At 37.5% G+C, this 22525-nt stretch overlaps 1 protein-coding gene across 1 annotated transcript in view; it reads left to right on the plus strand.

The window, feature by feature from the left end:
• Positions 1-521: 521 nt before the first annotated feature.
• Positions 522-22525, plus strand: part of ak5 (adenylate kinase 5) — a 63624-nt gene continuing 41620 nt past the window's right edge. The window contains exons 1-5 of the mRNA XM_087810913.1: positions 522-843; positions 1951-2137; positions 2690-2857; positions 4795-4967; positions 10919-11032. Coding sequence (XP_087667039.1) covers positions 784-843; positions 1951-2137; positions 2690-2857; positions 4795-4967; positions 10919-11032 — 702 coding nt within the window. The 5' untranslated portion in view covers positions 522-783. The remainder of the gene's footprint in view (positions 844-1950; positions 2138-2689; positions 2858-4794; positions 4968-10918; positions 11033-22525) is intronic.

The raw sequence follows: 22525 nt of genomic DNA on the forward strand, positions 1-22525 counted from the left end.
GGTTTTTTTTTCTTTCTAAAACTGATGAGGATTAAAAAATATACATCCATAAGCTGCAATAAATATAAATTTGAGTAAGTTATACATTGAAAAGAAGAGTATTAATAGAAACAAAAAAAGCATAAAAATACTACTAAAGCAAATTAAAAAGTCACGTGGTTATGACTTTTCAATTTTATAATTATAATGTTCTTACGGCCTTTTTATCTGTGCACTCAGTTTTCCTCCCAATGTCACTCAAAGGAAAGCTGAATCTATGAATGTGACCAGTCCATTGCCACGCACCCTAACTAGCTGGGAGAGATGACCTTAGAAAAGAAACCACAAAGAACTAAACAAAAATAATGATTAACAATCTCATCAACACATCCGCTCTTATGTTAAATTTGACTGTATTTTTATGCTTCTTTTTTTTTTAACCACGAAGTGACTACACCGTCTATCAGCTGTTGCCATGGCGACATATTACATAATTGCCACTCAGTCCTGCCTGATGGATGTTTTATGAGGCTGACGCGTCTCAGTCCGTGAAGGAGTCAACAACACGGCGTGAGGAAGAGGAGGAGAGGAGGGAGAGAAGGAGGGAGAGAAGGAGGGAGAGAAGGAGGAGTGTCGTCTGACCGCCTGCAGGAATCCTCCACTTTCAAAGTCCGCGCACACACGGAGACGATGCGCTGACGGTTCCGAACCAGCATCCTTTTTTCCAGGCGCCTCGAGCAGACACCGAACAATATAAAACCTTCTTTTTTTTTTAAACGCGGAGAAGTTGAAATTCCAGCGGACATGAACACCAACGATGCCAAAGAGTATCTGGCCAGGAGGGAGATTCCTCAGCTGTTTGAGGTGAGACGCTCGTTTTTTCATTCAACAAACGAGGCACAGAAATAAGAAATAAATCACTTTCAATTGAAGATCCGCGTAAATGTCAAGGTTGAAAAGTAAACCTGGTACATGATGTTCTCTCCTCACACCAGGAGAAATCTTCTATGGGAAAAAAAAGTGTTTTTTTATCAATTTAAATAAACGACAAGTTGACGCCAAAGTGACCCGGGGTTACCGCGATAACCATTGTTCTATGAGCGTGATAAAAGAACGATGGTCTTTCATTCATTCGTTATCTTCTTTCTTAATGGGGTCACAATGTGGTGGATCCCAGCTACGTAGGGCAAGGAGCGGGTTTGGGGTCTTTTTTATCCCGATAAATCAAAGTGTGCCAAAAGATTCCAAAAGCCAAAGTGAGTCCCAGATTGTTTTTTAGTGTTTATCTTGATCTGAGGCGGTTTTAATGTTTTGGCTGCTGTGTCAAATGCAAAGGGGGGGATGATGGGAATTGATCATTAGTATTAAAAGAAGGTTAAAATATATTTGGTGGAGAGAAGGCAAGGGAAGATATTTGGAATGGAAGTCGGTGGAGATGCGTAGCGGAGGAGGATAAGTCGTGTTTTTTGAGTGGATCTGGAAGGTGGAAAAGAAAGTTAGAGTTTAATAGAGATGGAGGGAACAATGGAAGGATGTTGAAAGAAAAAAGAAAGGTAAGAGGGAGCAGGGAAGGGAAAATAGGAACATGGCCTTTTTGTGGAAAGGAGAAGAGGAAGTGTCACAAAAAGATGGACAAGGTAATAATGTGTTAAGAAGAAACGTTTGCGATGAAAAGAAATAAATGATGGAGTGAGAAGACACAAGGAAGAAGGGAGTGTATAAAGATAAGCCCTCACAAATGGGTGACAGTGAAGAAAGGGAGGTAGGAATGAAAAAAGGGAGGTACACGAGGAAGGATGGAATGAATAAAGAAAGGGATAGATAGATATTCAAAGGTTCAGAACTGGAACAAACTGGTTCTCTCTCCATACAGCAGACCCTTCGTCCACTGAAACTCTGATAGAAGCAGCAGATATTGTTGCTCAGAACTTCTCCTTATTAAGAACTTGACCACGTTCTTCTCCTCCGCAGAGTCTCCTGACGGGACTCATGTACTACCGACCCGACGACCCCATCGACTACCTGGAGGGCTGTCTGAAGAAGGCCCGGGAGCTGGGGGGGGCCGAGAAGGTGCGGTGGGACACCTTCGTGGGTCAGGAGAAGAAGTCGCTCCCGCCGCTCAACGGGGGACAATCCCGGCGCTCGCTGTTCAGAAACGGTGAGACCGAAACCATGTCAGCAAACACTCATGAACAAATGAACAGATTAAACACACATTTTCTGACACAAATCATGAAAACACACAAACAGTACACACATGTACAAGTGCTAAAACAACACCCTATAAGCCTCAGTTCCCACAAGACACACAAACTCACACATACAGACACACACATGAATGCAAAACAACTGTCAATAAAAAATGGTGCTAGATCCACATTCCTACATGACAAACACACACACTCTCGCGTAATGACAATCGCAACATATCCGAAAATACACAACAGAATACACTGTAATGACACACCCTTGCAGGCACAAACATACTATTATGTTCTGTTAGTGGTGTCCCATAAACCCACACACCAATAGACACTGAGTTGTGACCTCAACCACGCACTACACTACACACACATTCACAACAGCAATAACAGTAGAGACACACAAACACACAAGTAAGAGTCATACGATTTAAGCAATGCCTAAATGAAAGTTGTTTTTCAACCGTGTGTGTGTGTGTCTCTCTCCATGTGTGTGTGTGTGTGTCCAGTGTTGCCCGACAGCCCGAACTTCCCCTACAGACGATACGACCGACTTCCTCCCATCAGCCAGTTCTCCATCGAGAGCGACTCGGACCTGTCGGAGACGGCGGAGCTCATCGAGGAGTACGAGGTGTTCGATCCGTCCAGGCCGCGACCCAAAGTCATCCTGGTCATCGGTAACTCACCCTTCGGCCGATACACACTCCGCACAAAAGTCAGTCTCGACAGGGTTGGTTTTTATCTCGAGCAGGGAAACTATATTTAACCAGCTGTGTTAAAAATACATCGTCCAGATGGGAATTTGGGATTTTTGCGTGCCTGGTATTCCAGAGAGAAATACTGTTTGTGTGGCAGAGGCTTTACTTACGGAGCTGGAGAGAAGTCTCTGTGGACTATGATGTTTGATGATGATGTGGTGATTTTTAATGAGGTGGAGAAGCCAGAGACGTGCAGGTATATGGAGCTACTGCACAGCACTAGTAGAACTAAGTTATGTTAAGTTAAATATATTAATATATATGAATAGATTAGATTAGATTTTCCTTTATTAGTCCCACAAGGGGACATTTTAGTTAAAGCAGCATCAGGGGAAAAACAAGAAAACAATAAGCAAAGCACACACCAAAATTGAAAAAAATACCCAATAAATTACTTAAATAAGACAATACAATATAAATAAATTCTAGATAAAGAATTGTTAAATTCACAAAATTTACAACAAAATGGAAACCAAATAATTTATAATTAAAAAAGAAAAGGATGCATTTAAATGTTTACATACAAAAAGTGTAAGTGATAAGAAGGTAAAACTTTGAATATATAAAAAAAGTACATCAGGAAAAAATAAATTGAAAAAAGTAAATTGGAATTAAAATGATAAGAAAAGAGGATTAATAGTATTACACAAAAGTAGAAGTACTTTTTACCCTCAAAAAAGGCACATTTTTAATTAGAAATAACATTTTAATTCGCAAAAAAAGAAATTAAAAAAAGGAAATCTGGAATAAAAATCAGAGAAAGAGAAAAAGGAATGATGTAAGAAACAAGCTTCATTGACAGATATATAAACTCATCTAGAAACCAAATACATTTTTTTTAATTTTAACAAAAATAATAAATAAAAATTTGAATTAAAAAAAAGACAATTAAGGATTTATGGTTTTACAAACCGACAAAAAATAAACAGATTATTAGGTTTTACTCATAAAAAGTGAACTTTGTGATTAGAAAAATTATAATAAATCTGAAAAATAAAATAAAAAACTAAAAAAAGGAATGTTAGGCGGATGGAAGGAATTGAAGAGCAATGGTGAATAAAGGAAAGAAATAGGAGTGAATGAAAGTGAAAAAAAACAGAAGGATAAAGGATGAAAAGTGCTAGATTGACAGATATAAACAAGTATAAACAAAAATATAAACTAAGACATTGTTTCAATCTTGAAGCAAAATTAAAAAAAGGACATTTAAATTTAAAAAAAGAAACAAAAACTAATTGAAATGTAACTCATTTTGTATAATGTAAGTATAATATTTTTAGTCCAATGAAAGGGAACATAAAGAGTTTGTAATAATAGTAAAACATAATTAAATATATATATATATACATCTAAAAAAAAAAAAAGGATTGATGGAAGAAAGTTGCTTAATCCACAGAAAATAAGTTTAGAATTTAAAGAAATATTGTCAACGATTCTAATAAATGAAAGATACATTTATATATTTTATTTTATTTTTAATTCAAAACTTCTGATTTCTAACCTGTCGGTCGCACCTGTGCGATCTGTTTCGGCAACACCTGCGTTGACGCCTCATTATGGATTTGACCTTTAACCTCCTCCACGAGTGGAGACGCGACGATGTGTCGACGACACGTCGTCTCCGGTGTTAACGAATCTCCAGGTCGTGACAATAGTTCGGCTTCTAGTCGACGGTGCTTTGTCGGTCGAAACAAACGCGGTTGTGTAACTCTGGCGCACCTGCTTCCATCACCGGCGTTGGCGCGCTCTGGGACTTCATCGATACGCACGCCCACACACACACACACACACACACACACAGAATGTTTCACACTCGCAGACACACACACACCGTGAACACACTCTGCCCCTCTCAGGTGGTCCTGGCAGCGGCAAAGGGACTCAGAGCCTGAAGATCGCCGAGCGCTACGGCTTCCAGTACATGTCCGTGGGCGAGCTGCTGAGGAAGAAGATGATCCACAACGCCACCAGCAACAGGAAGTGGAGCCTGATCGCCAAGATCATCACCAATGGCGAGTTGGCGCCGCAGGTAGGATGTAGTTGCGAGGGTGTTGCCACAGCGGGGGGTTATAACTAGGAGCTAATTAGCTGCTTCATCCTTGAACGTGGCGAGATTGCTTTGTTAGATAATGAAGCAGGAAAGACTCCTGCTGTCTTCGGCTTCTACCAAAATGTCACAAAGAAAATGGATGACCATCGTGAAGCACGACTAGCTACTCAACCTCATGTCGACGAAGGGTTGGGATTATTTTCAAAGTAATCTGTTTCTTTTCAGAGTTATAGACAAACATGTTGGTTCATTTTAAGGGTTAGGGTTAGGGTTAGGGTTAGGGTTACGGTTACGGTTACAGTTACGGTTACGGTTACGGTTACGGTTACGGCTACGGTTACGGTTACGGTTACGACTACGGCTACGGTTAGGGTTAGGGTTACGGTTAGGGTTACGGTTAGGGTTAGGGTTACGGTTACGGTTACGGTTAGGGTAAGGATTAGGGTTACGGTTACGGGGACGGTTACGGTTACGGTTACGGTTACGGTTACGGTTACGGTTACGGTTACGGTTGCGGTTACGGTTACGGTTAGGGTAGGGTAAGGATTAGGGTTAGGGTTAGGGTTAGGGTTACGGTTACGGTTACGGTTACGGTTACGGTTACGGTTACGGTTACGGTTACGGTTACGGTTAGGGTAGGGTAAGGATTAGGGTTACGGTTACGGTTACGGTTACGGTTACGGTTACGGTTACGGTTACGGTTACGGTTACGGTTACGGTTACGGTTATCTTGGTCTTCGTCATAAAAAACTGTTAAAAACATCCAAATGCTGCTCGTCTGTAACGTCCATCTTGTATTGAAGCCTCGACATAAGGAATTGTTTTTGAAAATAATTGAACAATTATATATTTAATCTTGTTTTGAGCGGGCGCTGCTAGGCTAAATGCTATGCTAGCTGTGATGCTAGTTCATCATCCTGAGTCTTGCGCAACCACTGATAAGTTCCGCTACAAACAAACACAAAATATAGACTTATTTAGGTGTCTTGTAAATAATACAAGATAGACGAGCAGGATGGAGGTATTTGGAAGTTTTCTTGGAAGTGTCTTTTTGGGATAACGTTTATGACCTTTTTTGAGAAGAATTTTTACATGGTCACCCTGATCCAAATACACTGGTCTAAAGATCCAGATTAGCAGAGTTTTTAATGAAACAACTTATCACAATGTGGGCAGTGGCCTGGTATCCTAGATTCTATCTTTCTTAAGGAACTTAAGAAGGCTCTTAAGAAGGCTGAGGCTGAGACACAGGTCTTTCCGACACATATTCTTAACCGCCTTCTTAGGGAGAACCTTAAAACCAAGGAAAATATTATTTTTAAGAAGCTCTTAGTGGACTTTGGCAACAGCGTTATAAGGTGGACCCGCCCTGAGTTAGAAACTGCATTTGTTTTATATGTTTAACTCCGTTCATTGGAGTGAAAACAGTTAAGTTATAGTGTGTTTTCTCATTCCTACGACCTTGAATGCGTCATTGGTGTAAGACGTCGAGCAAGAGTTGAGGCGTGTTTTCTTTCATTCACACATGTTTATATGTTGATTTATATCAGTGTTTAAATACGAAAATGGTGAGTTTAATGTGTTTTTACGGATTAATTACACTCACAAAGATGATTAAATGCTTAACATATACAATATATATATATATATATATATATATATATATATATATATATATATATATACATATATAATAGAACTAAAATATGCACTTTTAATTCAATAAAGGTTTATTTATTTCAATTAATCTTTGTTTTATTATTTTAAGAAGTGGAAAATATAAATTTACATGACGTGACTTGATCTCTGAGCGCTTGGTCGCTAAGAAGGTTGTAATGATTGGGTCAGCTCCAAGAACTTCTTAAGCTAAGAGCAACTCTGGGAAACACTTCCTCCTTTCACAGCGTTCTTTAGAGTGCTCCTAAGAAGATTGTCGCACTTAAGAGCTTCTTAACCAATCTTTAATACACATCCTTCCATCATGGCGTTCTTATAAGCGCTCTTAAGAAGATCGTAGCACCTTACAGCTTCTTTACGAATCTTTAAAACACATCCTTCCATCATGGCGTTCTTAAGCGCGCACTTAAGAAGATCGTAGCACCTTAGAGCTTCTTAACCCATCTTTAAAACACATTCTTCTATCACAGCGTTCTTAAGAGCTCTCTTGAGAAGATCATAGCACCTAAAAGGTTCTTAACCAATCTTTAAAACACATCCTTCCATCATAAAAGCGCTCTTAAGAAGATCATAGCACCTAAGAGGTTCTTAACCTATCTTTAAAACACATCCTTCTATCATAGCCTTACTAACTGCACTCTGAACAAGATCGTAGCACCTAAGAGGTTCTTAACCAATCTTTAAAACACATTCTTCTATCACAGTGTTCTTAACAGCGCTCTTAAGAAGATCGTAGCACCTAAGAGGTTCTTAACCAATCTTTAAAACACATTCTTCCATCACAGCGTTATTAAGAGCTTTCAAAACAAGATCGTAGCACTTGATAGCTTCTTAACCAATCTTTTAAAACACATCCTTCCATCATGGCGTTCTTAAGAGTGCTCTTAAGAAGATCGTAGCACCTTAGAGCTTCTTAACCAATCTTTAAAACACATTCTTCCATCACAGCGTAATTAAGAGCTTTCAAAACAAGATCGTAGCACTTGATAGCTTCTTAACCAATCTTTTAAAACACATCCTTCTATCACAGTGTTCTTAAAAGCACTCTTAAGAAGATCGTAGCACTCATGAGCTTCTTAACCAATATGGAAAACCTGGCGAATGTAAGAACTTTAAGCGTTTGGTTTTTATACGGAACACAAAATAACATAAAAATCCACATCTATTTATAACGCATTTTATTAGCGCTCATCCGAGCCATGACAACAGAAGATACAAACATAGAAATGTGATTCTTGAGGACATCTCAGATTCTTGTCTGACTGATTCTGAATCTCCCGGAGACACGTGACTCTGTGGCCTTTGCATGTCAGCACAGACGCGCTGGTGATGCAGCAGAATGTGCTTCGTGACTCGCTCTGATGTTTTCCTGCCGGCACCGTCGGTGTAACCGTTGCAGATAAAGGACGAGCGTCCTGATGGTCTGAACGTGCATGTGAGCAGCGACTGGTCTTAGCCATCGGTTCAAGTGACGAGAACATTTCTGAGTTCTTTTCCAGGCTCCCTCAGGGCTTCTTAAAAGCTTTTTTCGTCTGGTCTAAAAAGAACGAGTTGTCCATTTGCTTTTTGACGGAGCTGAGAGCGTCTTTTCTGGGACTCGGTGTCACCATGTTGTTTTAGGAAATAGTTGCTTTCAGTTTTGTCTGAGGCTGAAGACTGTGTGATGAGAAACATTTTCTAGAACATTTTTTTCATCTTATAAATCCATTAGTTAGACCACAAATCACTATAACATCAGAAAACATCAGTGTCCATTTGGACTTTTTTATTTTATTTTACTTTCTTAAATTATTGACCAAAATGCTGTGTTTTCTCTTTAAGTTGAATATTTCTGGTCAAGATAATTTTTCGTTGGTTCTCTATATTTTACTTCTCAGTTGATTCATTTGGTTTTTATTCTAGCGTATTTGTATATAAAATGTCACTTTTTAGACATATTTTTCTCTTTTTTTTATCAATGAAAATGATTTCATTTTCTACATGCATTGTAAACAAAAATGAAGTTTGTTTTAATTTAATTTATTATGGTAAGATTTTGCAAATTATTTTATTTTATTAGTTTAGTTTAAACAATAACTATTATTGTTACACTCCAACTAACCTAATACCTACATTTCTCAGTGTAAACTATTTAATCAATTTACAAGCCTTTTTTTTTTATTATAATTAATTTTATTGTATTTTTCTTTTATTTTTATCATAACATGATCCTTTACAATTAGACGGAAAAGTAAATAAAATTCATCTTAATATTAAATGGTTTAATTTAGAATTATAAATGTTGGTAATTGATTTTTTTTATTTTTATTAACGTGTTGTTTGTTATGTTTTTTTTAATTAAATTATTTGTTTGAATAATTATTTAAATTCAATATAAAAATGTTGGAATAACAGTTCCATGAGATTAAACCAAATGAGTACCGAGCTACTTGATCAGACTCTCAACATCAACATTGTAATATTGAATTTAAAATGCTACGAATTAAAAAAATATTTAATTCAGTTTTTTTTTTAAAGTATTATTAAAATTTTAATTTAATTTAATTTAAATATTAATATTTCAATAATTAAAAATACACATATCTGAATTAAATATTTGTTTAATTCATAGCATTTTAAACTCCATGTTATAAAGTAATTCATTTAATTCAATATTTATTTGATTTTTTAACATTTTAAGATATATACTGTTGTATTTAATTCATTTTATTTTATTTTATTTTGTATGACTAAAAGAGAGTCAGAAGATGTCATGCCAAACACATCTGGAACCTTCCACGGACATTAACACAAAGACTTTAAGCTCTTAATCCTCATTTTTCCTGTCGTCGTTAAACTAAAACTTCCCTCACAGAGTCAACACGATTACTGTTCGCGACTCTTGTTGCCACTTTGAGTTGTGCGTCCGTGCAACATCCACACACTCGTGCTACTACTCAAGTGTGTTTACTTCTTCCTTATTTACTCCCCCGTGAACTCAGCTGCCAGTGTGGAAGGAAGTGAACATCTTCACTCGTAAGTTAAAGAGACGCAGAGATGAGAGTCTATTTTTAGGGTCGGCGATGTTGCACATGTTTTCTGTGTCATGCCTCGGTTCCACTGTCGACACGCTGACCTCCTCCAGCCATGAGGAAGTAAGTGATGCTGAGTGATGCTGGCTCCTCCCCGCCCGGCCGAGTCCAGCTGATCCGCCCGAGTCTCACAGCAAATAAACAATCAAAACAATTGCTGTAAAAAGAATTATATGGAATTGCGGTTGAATTTAACATAATGTTGTTATTTTTGAATGTTTTTAAATTAATTTTTTCTTTTTTTTAAAGGATTTTTTAGAATATTTAGAATTTTAAGTAAGTAAATAAGTAAGTAATTTTTATTTGTATAGCGCTTTTCCAGACCAGGGTCACAAAGCGCTTAAACAATCAAAACAATATTCAATAAAGTATATACTTAAAAGGTTATATTTGTTTTTATTGAAAAAATAAATTCAATAATGTATACATTGAAATTTAATTACATTTAGTTATCTAAAATAACAGAATTAAAACATTTAATTTTTATTCCAATAACGCACATTTGTTTTTAACTAAATTATGTCACTATTATATCAAGATGTTTATATTGATCTTAACAGGCATTAAAAAAAACCCATTGAATTTAGTTAATTTAATAATTTTCTGAGTTAAAATATTGAATGTTGAATATATTAATTATATGTGTAACAAGAATACATTAATTTTAAAAACAAACACATTTTTTTAAGCACTTATTTTATGTTTTATGTATTTTATCTCAAGGTCAAAGAGACCAAAAGACCGAAAAAACAAATGTGTGCCTTTGTGATAATAACACAAGGGTTGGTTAAAATATTTTTCAGAAAACAACCTTTTAAAGTAGAATTTTTTTAATTAATTAATATAATACAAACATATTCAGCCTTTAAATATAGATATTTTTGAATTCAATTATTAAAAATAATTCAATGCTCAAACATAAAAAAAAAAAAAGTTTAAACATTTAAATGTTAAATTCAACCATTCAGTATCGTGACACTGATATACTTCCACACCGAAAATGATAATATTGGAGGCCATTGAGTCAAAGAAAAATAAAAAAAAATCAGTTTTATATATGTGTGGACGTCTTCGTCCACTAGAGGGCCCCCTTGTGCACAGCTGCATTAACTCCATCTTTTGTCAAATGGACTCTTGATAAAACACTAGACACTCGGTGACCTCGGCGTCTCTTTCCCGCAGGAAACCACAATCACGGAGATCAAGCAGAAGATCATGAAGATTCCCGACGCCAACGGCATCGTCATCGACGGCTTCCCTCGAGACGTGGGTCAGGCCCTGTCGTTCGAAGACCAGGTACGTGTTTACATCCGAGACCCTTTGCATAAACAGCACGCGCCGTGGAGGCGGCGGCCATTAATCACGACGGGGATCTGAGCTCGGAACATTGTGCTCGAGCGCTCGCCCTGACGGGCGTACGGGGAGGAAGGTCCTCGGAGGTCTGCGAGTTGAGCTGCTGTTTTATTTATACACAGCTGAAGGTCATCCCCGGTCACCAGTCGTCTGCAGCGAGGAATAAAATCAACAGTAGCTGGAGTTTGGCCGACTTTACGTCACGGCTCGCTTTTTAAAACCAGGAATTATAGGGTGACTGTTGTTGACCATAACCACACCCACTCTGCTGTGATTGGTCAAAGCGTGGAGGTTTGTCACCGCGTGTCATCGATCCCGGAAGTCTTCACCTCCAAGGCACTCGTTGTATAAACAAAGCGGGGCGTGATTACAGCCGGCTGGAGGAGGAGTGAAGCCGTTGTTGCGTCATAATGGACTCTCGTAACCTCTCGTTCGCCCTGATTTCAGAGCAACTTTAAATATTTCTTTATTTATATTAAGTAATAAGTTTAAAACATGATCATGACTTACTGCATCTTGAAGAGGAATAGTTGAAGTTTGACATAAGTTGTCTTTTAAGATCAATTTTATTGTGAAAATAAATATTTTTTATTACCATTTTAAGCTCTATTTATAAAATAATGGCACAATTATCTAGTAAAATACTAAACAATAATAATTACTTTAAATAGAAACTGAAAGTATATAAAAAAGGGAAATTTATTAACACAAAATGAATAAAAAAACACAATCACATCATGCATTTCAGGACACGTTCTCAAAAGTACCTTAGAACTATTTTCAACCCATTCACACACTGATGGGAGTAGGCTGCAATGCAAGAAAAACCATCTCATCATCAGGGAAATTCAGGTGTCTTGCTCAGGGAAACAATGACAACATCTTGAACCCACAACTTCTATGGCCCAAAGGCAAACTACTTTAAGATCTAAGAAGAGCTATAAAGCTAAAAGAACAAAAATTATAAAAAAAATAATAATAATAATTCAAGAGCCGTAGAAAAGGAAGGGTCTAAGTCAGAGAATTAGCTGTACCGCCTGAGAAGATAGACGTTCTGGCGCCTGCTCCATGTCTGACAGTGTAACCAGGGAAACAAGCATCAGCACAAATGGCACAGAGATCAAAAATAAAACAGATATTTAAGAAAAAACACTCAGTGTTTTGAGGTCCAGGCTCACCAACATAATGTTGTTTTTAAATTAAGAAGAACAAAAGTGGAGATATAAACCACTTATTGTTCCCCAGCAGAAGTCTGGAAGTGAAAGAGGATTTTCAATCCATCCCCAGATTATGTGAGTCAACTGAGCGGCGCTGCAGCCAAAGTGAAACTGCTCCAGCACGTCGACCGCCGCCAAGTCATTTCCATATTTCAATTCTGTGTTCAAACGCTCCGTGTTAGAGTCCGATACCATCAGACCCGCAACCTGTCTTCCCGCCAGAACGCAGTCGTCGCAGCAGACGGCGCTCTCGCTGAGATCAGTGGAAAAGTGAGAGTTTTCTTGTCAACTGTACACGTACAATTATGTTAAATTACCTTTCAAAATGATTTAAAGACAGATTTAAAGGGTTGGAAGAATTTAAATACAGGCAGAAATGTTTGTCTATATGACGCATGTGATGGTTGCTCACTTTTCTTTGTCCTTCTCGTCCTAAAAGACACACTTAAAGGTCATGAAACATGAAACTCCAACTCTCCTCACTCACATGTAGTAAATGTTAAAGTCTTCCTCTCCAAGACCATCATCATGACCCATGTTTTCAACTTGTTACTTTATAAAGTTGGTCTGAAATCTGGGCGAACGAGAGGTTACGAGAGTCCATTATGACGCAATAATGGCTTCACTCCTCCTCTAGCCAGCTGTAATCACGCCCGCTTTGTTCATACAACAAGTCCCTTGGAGAGTCTTCCGGGGTTGACAAATCTCAATGCTTGACCAATCACACTAGAGTGGGCGTGGTTATGGCAAACAAGATTTCATCCCCAGAAAAACAAGGTGTTTTCGGATCATTTTCTAATGTAAATATTTCAATGAAAAGAGTTTTGTACAAACAGACTCACACTGATGATACAATAGAGTTCCAGGATCTATTTAAGACACACTTAAATCAACACTTTAGTTGTACTTTAGGAAGATCCAAATACCAAACTACTTTTATGTAATGTGTTTCTTGTAATCACATACCAACGTGAGCAATTGTTTAAAAAAAAAACGAAAAAAAACTATATTCTAAGCTTGTAGCAGAAGCTAAACACGGAAGCTAAAAAAGTAACAAGTATATATGTGTAGTATTGTCGAGTACCTCTCTCTGGTGTTGCAGAATTCACAGACCACATGACTCTTGACGAAGTCGTAATTGATTTTATTTGTTTTCAAACTTAAATAATTCCAAACATCAGCTTTAAAAGCTGCTGGAGTCGACTGTATCCTCTCGTCCTCAGTCACGGGATTTAATTGTTCTTTTAGCTGTGGAGCTGTGGAGGACGTAATGAAAACAAAGTTATATATTATAAGTAAAAAATTTATAAAACAGTGAATATTTTCACATTAATTATATATAAATAAAATATATCCAATTAATATCAAATTAAAACTGTAAACAAAATAACTAAGATAAAGGCAACTACATGTGCAGCTGCTAACTATATTTTTTCGGGACGTTAAAGACGAGCAGTACGGAGGTATTTGGATGTTTTTAAGTATCTTTTTTGAGGAAGATGAAGACGAAGAAAACTGAGTCACTACATTAAAATGAACAAACATTTTTGTCTGTAACTCTAAAAAGTAAACAGATTACTCTGAAAATAATCCAACATTAGTCGATATGAGGGTGAGTAGAAAATGAGAAGAATTTGTGTTTTAATCTTAAACTATTACTTTAAGTTACGACGCTATTGTTTGACAAGTGAGTTGAAGGGTGAAGAAGAGAGTGTAGCCAGGGTGGAGTGGACTATCTGGGTTTAATCGCGGTAGAAATGTATCTAACAGGATGTTACCGTGGCGACCGTGTTTTCAAGAGCCAACTTATTTAAAAGAGTGACTCATCTTCGCAAAGTCAGCCGACGAAAAACCATCAGATGCTCCTCCAGCCTCCGAGCACGTGTTGGTGTTTACGTCGCCTCCCGGGGGCTCGCATGGAAACTTCACGACTCAGTGACTAACTGTGACGAATCGCTCGATTGGCGCTCAGAAGGACGCTCGCTTTTAAAGCTTGTTTAAACCCACTTACCGTTGATCGTGCTTTAAACAAGCCCCTCATTGACCGGCAGAGTGGTCTGGGATCGGCCACGCGGGTCAACAGCGACTTCGCCGCGCCGTGTAATCGGGCAATTTGTGCGAACGCACTGGGAATAGAAGGAGCATTAGCTGCTCTTAGCCGGGATTAATATTCCAGGAGGAATATTTACACGCTTCACGGCCGCTGAAGAGATTGCGTCGGATGATATTTTTTAAAGTGAGTCACGTTTGTGGTCGGCTTCGGCAGAACAACACGATCTTACAAGTAAACACAACTCTACTTCTGGTCTAATTGAATCAGTAAATAAAGAGTATTTAAGCATTAATAGCTAAGTTAGTTCACAATCTCACTTAATTAAACTGAGAGTTTGAAATTGTAATAATAATAGTTTTAAATTTACCACCAAAGGTGTAATACTACGGAGCCTCGCAGAGTACTACCACTACTGAGCCTCGCAGAGTACTACTACTACAGAGCATAGTAGAGTAATACTATGGTAACTCGCGGACTAATAGTTCGGTAACCTACGGAGTAATACTACGGCACCACTCTGAGATATACTTTGATAACTCGTGGAGTATTACTATGACACCGTGCAAAAAAATCGACAGCTTCAGCTCTAACAACTGAGAACTCTACTTCTGGTCTAATTGAATCAGTAAATAAAGAGTATTTAAGCATTAATAGCTTAAGTTAGTTTATCCAACACAACAAACTCAGAGTTTGATATTGTTATAATAATAGTTTGAAATTAAAAGTTCTGAATTCAATACTTTTTAATTCGTAGCATTTAAAATCGCTCCAGACAATACCAAAGGTGTAATACTACGGAGCCCAGCAGAGTACTACTACTACAGAGCATGGCAGAGTAATACTAGTGTGACTTGCGGACTAATAGTTTGTTAACCTACGGAGTAATACTACGGCACCGCTCTGAGATATACTTTGGTAACTTGTGGAGTATTACTATGACACGGTGCAAAACAATCTACAGCTTCTGCTGAGTAATACTATGGTGTCTCCCAGACATTTAGGGGTGTATCTCGCTGAGTTATACTACAGCATTACACGGAGTAATACTATGGTGCCTTGCGGAGCGATACTATGTTGCCTTGTGGAGTAATACTACTTCGCTTCGAGGAGTTATACTACAGTGACTCACAGAGTAATAATAGAGTGTCTTGCAGAGCAACACTACGGTACCTCACTATGCCACCTTGCAAAGTAATACTACGCGGACACCCTGCTCAATACTATGGTGCCTTTTGGAATTATACTACAGCACCTTGCAGAGTTATACTACAGTGACTCACGGAGTAGCAAAATGGCACCTCACAGAGTAATACTATGCCACCTTGCATAGTAATACGGCACCTCACAGAGTAATACTACGTCGACTGCCAGGGTAATACTATGGTACCTTGTGGAGTAATACTACAGCACATTGTGGGGTTATACTACAGTGACTCACTGAGTAATACTACGTCAAATTGCAGAGTAAAACTACGGTGACTCGCGGACTAATACTACGGCACCTCACAGAGTAATACTACGTCAAATCGCACTGTAATACTACAGTGACTCGCAGAATAATACTACGGCAACTCACAGAGTACTATGTCAGATTGCAGAGTAATACTACGGTGACTCAAGGACTAATACGACGGCACCTCACAGAGTACTACTAAGCCACCTTGTATAGTAACACAACGCCGTGTTGCAGAGTAATACTGCGGTGAATCGTAGTTTACCATCATTTTGACAGGTTTTTAAACACGATGTACAACATGAAATCAGTTCCAGGTCAGTAAGTACAACCAGAGTTGTTAAACAAGATGCACCGAATTGTAGCATTAACTGTCAATGCTAAAGAAAATATAAGAATTTAAAATGTGATTTACATTTCTTTTTTAAGGTCAGCATAAACAAATGAACGAGTTCAATTCTGCCAAAGTAAAACTTTCCCAATCACCATTTTTTATGGAAGGACAGAACTTCCCAATATTTTATCGTAATCAAAATTCCAATACATATATTGTTTTCTTCAATATCCTTTTTTAATTTGTCCCTGTAAAATACTTTTTCAGATTTATTCTTTTTAATAGATTTCACAAGAATAACTTGCATTTCTGATAGGAAACCTATTGTTTGGTGGGGAATGTTCCTACACTGAACATCTGCAGCGAGAATTCTAAAGAACTCACATTTCTCCGATCCTTAAAACTCTTCACTGGCTTCCAGTTTCTTTCAGGATCAACTTTAAAATTCTGGTTCTTACTTTCAGATCTATTCATGGTCAGGCTCCTCCTTACATCACTGATCTGATCCAGCCTTACACCCCAGCTCGGGCTCTGAGGTCTGTGGATCAGAATCTACTGATGGTTCCTGAACACGGTTCAGGACCAGAAGAGAGAAATCTTTTCAGGCTGTTGCTCCTAAGCTTTGGAATGATCTTCTTCTCTCTTTGCACTTGATGATCTACTGACTCCTTTAAGAAACATCTTAAGACGTTTCTATTTGTTCAGGCTTTTCCTTGAATTTCTCGAACTCCTGTGTTGTTCTCAGTATTATCTTGATCTTTAAAGTATGTACTTTTTTGAGTATTGTTTTGATTGTTTAAGCGCTTTGTGACCCTGGTCTCGAAAAGCGCTATATAAATAAATATTACTTACTTACTTACTTACTTTCACGTCAAAGGTCGTCTAGAAAATTCAAACACTGACAGTAGAGAACTTGTAACAATCCAAACACAGACCAGATTCACCTTCACAAGCTTTAAGACGTTTCTGACAAAAATCCACTGTTTTACTCAATATTATAACAGCAAATATCTTCCTTGAGCTACAGTAATGGATCAAAGCGTGACGAGTCTGTCATGTTTTTTCTGGTCGATTCTCTGAACCCGTCACGTCCAGCAACGCCCATCTACAGGAACACGTCAGCCTCGCGCTTCATTGTGCCGGAGAAAAGAAGGATGGAATGAACGTTCGTGGCGGAGAAGGAGCCGAGGGCAGCTCCGGATAATGTTATCAGTCACACGGTGAACACAGTTTATTACGTAGGATCCAACATGAAGGTGACGGCAATTAACTGCAGCGGCGACAGAGACGCTTAATCAAAGAAACACATCTGTCGGAGCCTTGGAGGTGTTGTCATGGCGATATACTGTATCTATTAACTCTGGGTATGTTTCTGTCTGGAAGTTTCTAAATCAGTGTTCATTTTACCCATTTTAATTTGGTCTATGTTATTGTGTTTATTTATATATTCTACCATTTAAAATATCATTGAAACTAGCTTAAGCAAAACACACAGTGAAAGACAAACACACACAGAGTGACTTCATTCTTGGATCCGGAGGATCATTTTAAGGACCCCCATCGTGTATGTTTATTATTGCTGTATAAACCTTGCCTAACTCCATCAGAAAAAAAGATAAAACCTGAGTAAACAGATCTAGATGGTAGACGTAATGTCATGTTTATGGTTCTGTTATCAAAGTGTCCTAAAAATGTCATGTTTTTGCTATAAACTAAAAAAATAAGGAATCAAAGTACTTACAAAATCATCCTTAGAGGCACAAAAACCAGGATAAACTTAACTTTATATTCAATAATTATACAATATTCAACTTTCGCTGTCTTAGGAAATTCACGTTCTGCACATTCTACCACAGAGAGTGACAAATCAGGAATTCTGGGATCCATATGGTCATTTTGAGTGGAATTGAATGTTTATTTTTACATTATCAACATGTCCTAAATATGTCCTAAAAAAGACTTCATGTGAGGCAACAAAGTACTAAGAAAAATACAAGGCTCAGAGACACCAGAAACAGGAGAAAGGGTTACGTGAGGTCAGAGTAAGTAAGTAAGTAAGTAAGTAAAGTTTATTTGTAAAGCGCCTTTCCAGACCAGGGTCACAAAGCGCTTTAATAATCAAAAACAATACACTGTTAAATATATACTTTAAAAGTGCCAAAGAAATCAGGGAAGAGCACAAATAAAAATGTCTTAAGATTGTTTCTTGAAGGAGTCAGTAGATCATCAAACACAGAGATCGTTCCAAAGCTTAAGAGCAACAGTCTGGAAGGATTTCTCTCCTCTGGTCCTGAAGCGTGTTCAGGAACCATCAGTAGATTCTGATCCACAGACCTCAGAGCCTGAGCTGGGGTGTAAGGCTGGATCAGAATCTACTGATGGAAGGTCTGACCATGAATAGATCTGAAAGTAAGAACCAGAATTTTAAAATTTATCCTGAAAGAAACTGGAAGCCAGTGAAGAGTTTTAAGGATCGGAGAAATGTGAGTTCTTCTACTAGAGCGGCTCAGAATTCTCACTGCAGAGTTTTGTATCAACTTCAGGCGAGACAGATCCTTCTTGTTAAGACCTGAAAACAAACTGTTGCAATAGCCACAGACTATCTAGGAAAATGTACTTTCTGGCATCCGCTACATAGTTTGGAACTAGAATAAAGATGGTAATTTGGACTGCAACCAGAAAGTAATGTTTATTGTTTCATCCACAAATTACTAACAAAAACAAGGCTCACAGCTACAAAAACAAGGGGAAAACAAATAAAAAATCAAGAATTATGTGACTTCTAAGTAGATAAAAGCATTGCAGTACCACTTTCTTACGAAAAAGTACGTTCTGGCATCTGCTACACAGAACATTTAGTAGTAATTAGAGAGTGACAAATCATTAATTCTGGGATCCAGATGGTTATTTGGAAAACAACCATAATATAATGTTAATTCTTTACATTATCAACATGTCCTGTCATTTAAAATATATTTTTGCCTTTAAAAAAAACCCGTCAGGAAACATAGTACTCAAAAAAAAACTGACACCAAAACCAGGAGAGACAAAAAAAGAACTATCCAAGTTACAAAGAGACGAAACAAAAAAACTGACAAAAACAAACCGAGAACCTCTTTGTGGCGTCAAGTACTATTTTCACATGCTTTCCTGATAAGATCTCAGACACGTCACATGATACATGTTATCAGGATCCCTTCACGTTCCATAAATAAAAGTCTCGGGCTCAATCTCCGGACCAATTACGCACATCGTGTTTTCAAGATCGCCTTCCAAGTGTCGACGCCTCCCTCGCCGAGCGTTAATCACGAGGAGACCGATCGCTTAATGAGACCACCAGCGTCTCCTCAGTCGCCACAGGTGACGGCCCACTCTGCTCGGAACATGTCCAGAATCTGCCTCGGGAAACCAGGCCGAGGATTAAATGATGAATGAGAGCCGAGTCTGGCAATAAACAATACCTGGCCACCCCCCCTCGACCCCCCCCCCACACACACTCCGGTTATTATAATACAGTAATTATCAGTGAGAAGATTGAAATTCAGTGGAACGTCAACAGGCTTTTATAAATCTGATTTGATTCCTGCAACGTTACGTAGACCGTCGCCATGATGACGGTCACCCGGGTCGGCGGGTCCGATGAGGTCGGCTCCGTCGTCCCGGCAACCAAAGGTGAGCGGCTCGCACAGGTGAGGGGGGGACGACGAGCCTGGAGACCCGTCGACTCGTAATCGAATCAAGGGATCTTTTGTTGCGTCTGGAGAGAGAATAAAACACGTTTACAAACGAGGTGCGTTGCCAGGTACGAGTCCGATCATCGTCGCGATCCAAGATGGATTGAAATTCACGTTTTTTTTTCATTTATTCTTATCGTCATTCGATATTTTCTGACACACACGTCTTAACTCAAGACATGAGATTAAGTTTGTAAGTCACCGAAGAAGGTGAAGGTCATCATAGGGGTCAGACCCGTCGTTTTTTAACCTTTGAGAAGTTGTATGTGTGATCTGTGAGGAATTGCTTAATTTCTCTTGTATCGATTACTCGATTACTGTTTTTTTTATTCATAGCCCTTTACATTCAATATAAATGTGTTATATAAGATTTGGTATAATAGTTTTGTATTGAATATTACAATTATTTTTGAATTATTGTAATTATAGTATAAGAAAATCATTTTATTTTATTTTATTCATTTCATTTTATTTAAATTTATTTTTTATATTTTTATTTTAGTTTATTTCATTGCATTTTATTTCAATGTATTTTATATATTTCATTTTATTTCATTTCATTTCATTTCAATTTATTTTATATATTTTATTACATTTCATTTCATTCATTTTATTTAAACAAAGTTATCGTCATTAGATATTTTCTGACACACACGTCTTAACTCAAGACATGAGATTAAGTTTGTAAGTCACCGAAGAAGGTGAGGGTCATCATCGGGGTCAGACCCGTCGGCCATTTTTTTTTTAGCCTTTGAGAAGTTGTATGTGTGATAAAATCTAGATAATAAAACGATCCGTGAGGAATTGCTTAATTTCTCTCGTATCGATTACTCGATTACTGGGTTTTTAATTATAGCCCTTTACATTCAATATAAATATGTTATATAAGATTTGGTATAATAGTTTTGTATTGAATATTACAATTATTTTTGAATTATTGTAATTATAGTATAAGAAAATCATTTTATTTTATTTTATTCATTTCATTTCATTTCAATTTATTTTATATATTTTATTACATTTCATTTCATTCATTTTATTTAAACAAAGTTATCGTCATTAGATATTTTACTGACACACACGTCTTAACTCAAGACATGACATTAAGTTTGTAAGTCACCGAAGAAGGTGAGGGTCATCATCGGGGTCAGACCCGTCGGCCATTTTTTTTTAACCTTTGAGAAGTTGTATGTGTGATAAAAATCTATAATCAATAATCGATAATAAAACGATCCGTGAGGAATTGCTTAATTTCTCTTGTATCGATTACTGCTGTCTGAAAGGGGTTTTATTTTGAAAGGAGATGGTATTTGACTCTTGGCACTTTCACATTTCAGTAAAGTTTACTCGAAAAATAAGCGGATAAACTCTTGAAAAATGAGTGAAACACGATGTTGGATAATGGACGGACAGTGAAGGTACATTAGACCCGACAGCGGCTGTTCGACTAAATGGCTGCGTTTAATTCAATTTGGGATTCTGCGAGATGCCAAAAAGAGACTCGCCAAACCAAGCGTCGTGTTCCCTTTTAGGTTGATCACAAAACGTACGTGTCGAGCATTTCTGATCGTTCTTCTTCGTCTGGACTCGAGCCACATGCTGTACTTCTTCGTCTGACCTTTTCAACTAGTCGATGGTTGTTGTTCTGACATTCTTGGTTCGAACCTGTCGGCGCAGTTCATTATTTTGAACAGGGATGAGGTCACTCTTGTGTGTTCGTAACTCAAACTAACTTTTTAAATTGAATTCAATTTGACAGGATTCTGGGAAATGTGTTCTAAGTATCTTCTTCTAAGTACATGTGTGTATTAGCAAAAATCAGGCGATACGATACGATATATAATGATGCTGTAGTAACAAGTATATTTGTAGTATTGTCGAGTACTTGACTCTGGTGTTGCAGAATTTACAGACCACATGACTCTTGATGAAGTCGTAACTGATTTCATTTGTTTTCAAACTAAAATAATTCCAAACGTCAGCTTTAAAAGCTGCTGGAGTCACTGTATCCTCTTGTCCTCAGTCACGGGATTGAATTGTTCTTTTAGCTGTGGAGGACGTAATGAAAACGAAGTTAATTCGTAACAAAAAAATGACTAAAACAGTGAATATTTTCACATTAATTATATATAAATCAAATATATCCAATTAATACGAAATTAAAACTGTAAACAAAATAACTAAGATAAAAAGAAGGATATATAATAAATAAATAAAAACTGATACATTGCTCTTGAATATCGTTAAAAAAAAACACACACACACAATATTTAAATGTATCATCTTGTTTTCTTAAACATCTTTTGACTTCACACTTATGAACTTTTAGGTTTGTCACTTAACTAGTCATGAAAAAGTTTTTTTACTTTTAATTTCATTATGGAAAGGTATGGATGGCTTGTCCCCCTAGTGTAACAACAGTGTAGTTGCAATTCAGTGAAAACCCTCCTGCCACAGTCAACTATTTTACTTTTTTTCTGGTCAGATCAATTTCTGGTTGAAGCCTATTATGGGAAATGAATGAAACTGCCGTCTTTGACCAACTGAAAGAATTCATGAGAATTTTCTCAGAGAAATGTTTAAATAAAAAGTTTAAAAAAGTCACCTACTACTCCCTTAATGACTTTTCTCATTCATCTCGCACT

This window comes from Callionymus lyra, chromosome 16, assembly GCF_982586985.1.
Source record: "Callionymus lyra chromosome 16, fCalLyr1.hap1.1, whole genome shotgun sequence".
Lineage (NCBI taxonomy): Eukaryota > Metazoa > Chordata > Actinopteri > Syngnathiformes > Callionymidae > Callionymus > Callionymus lyra.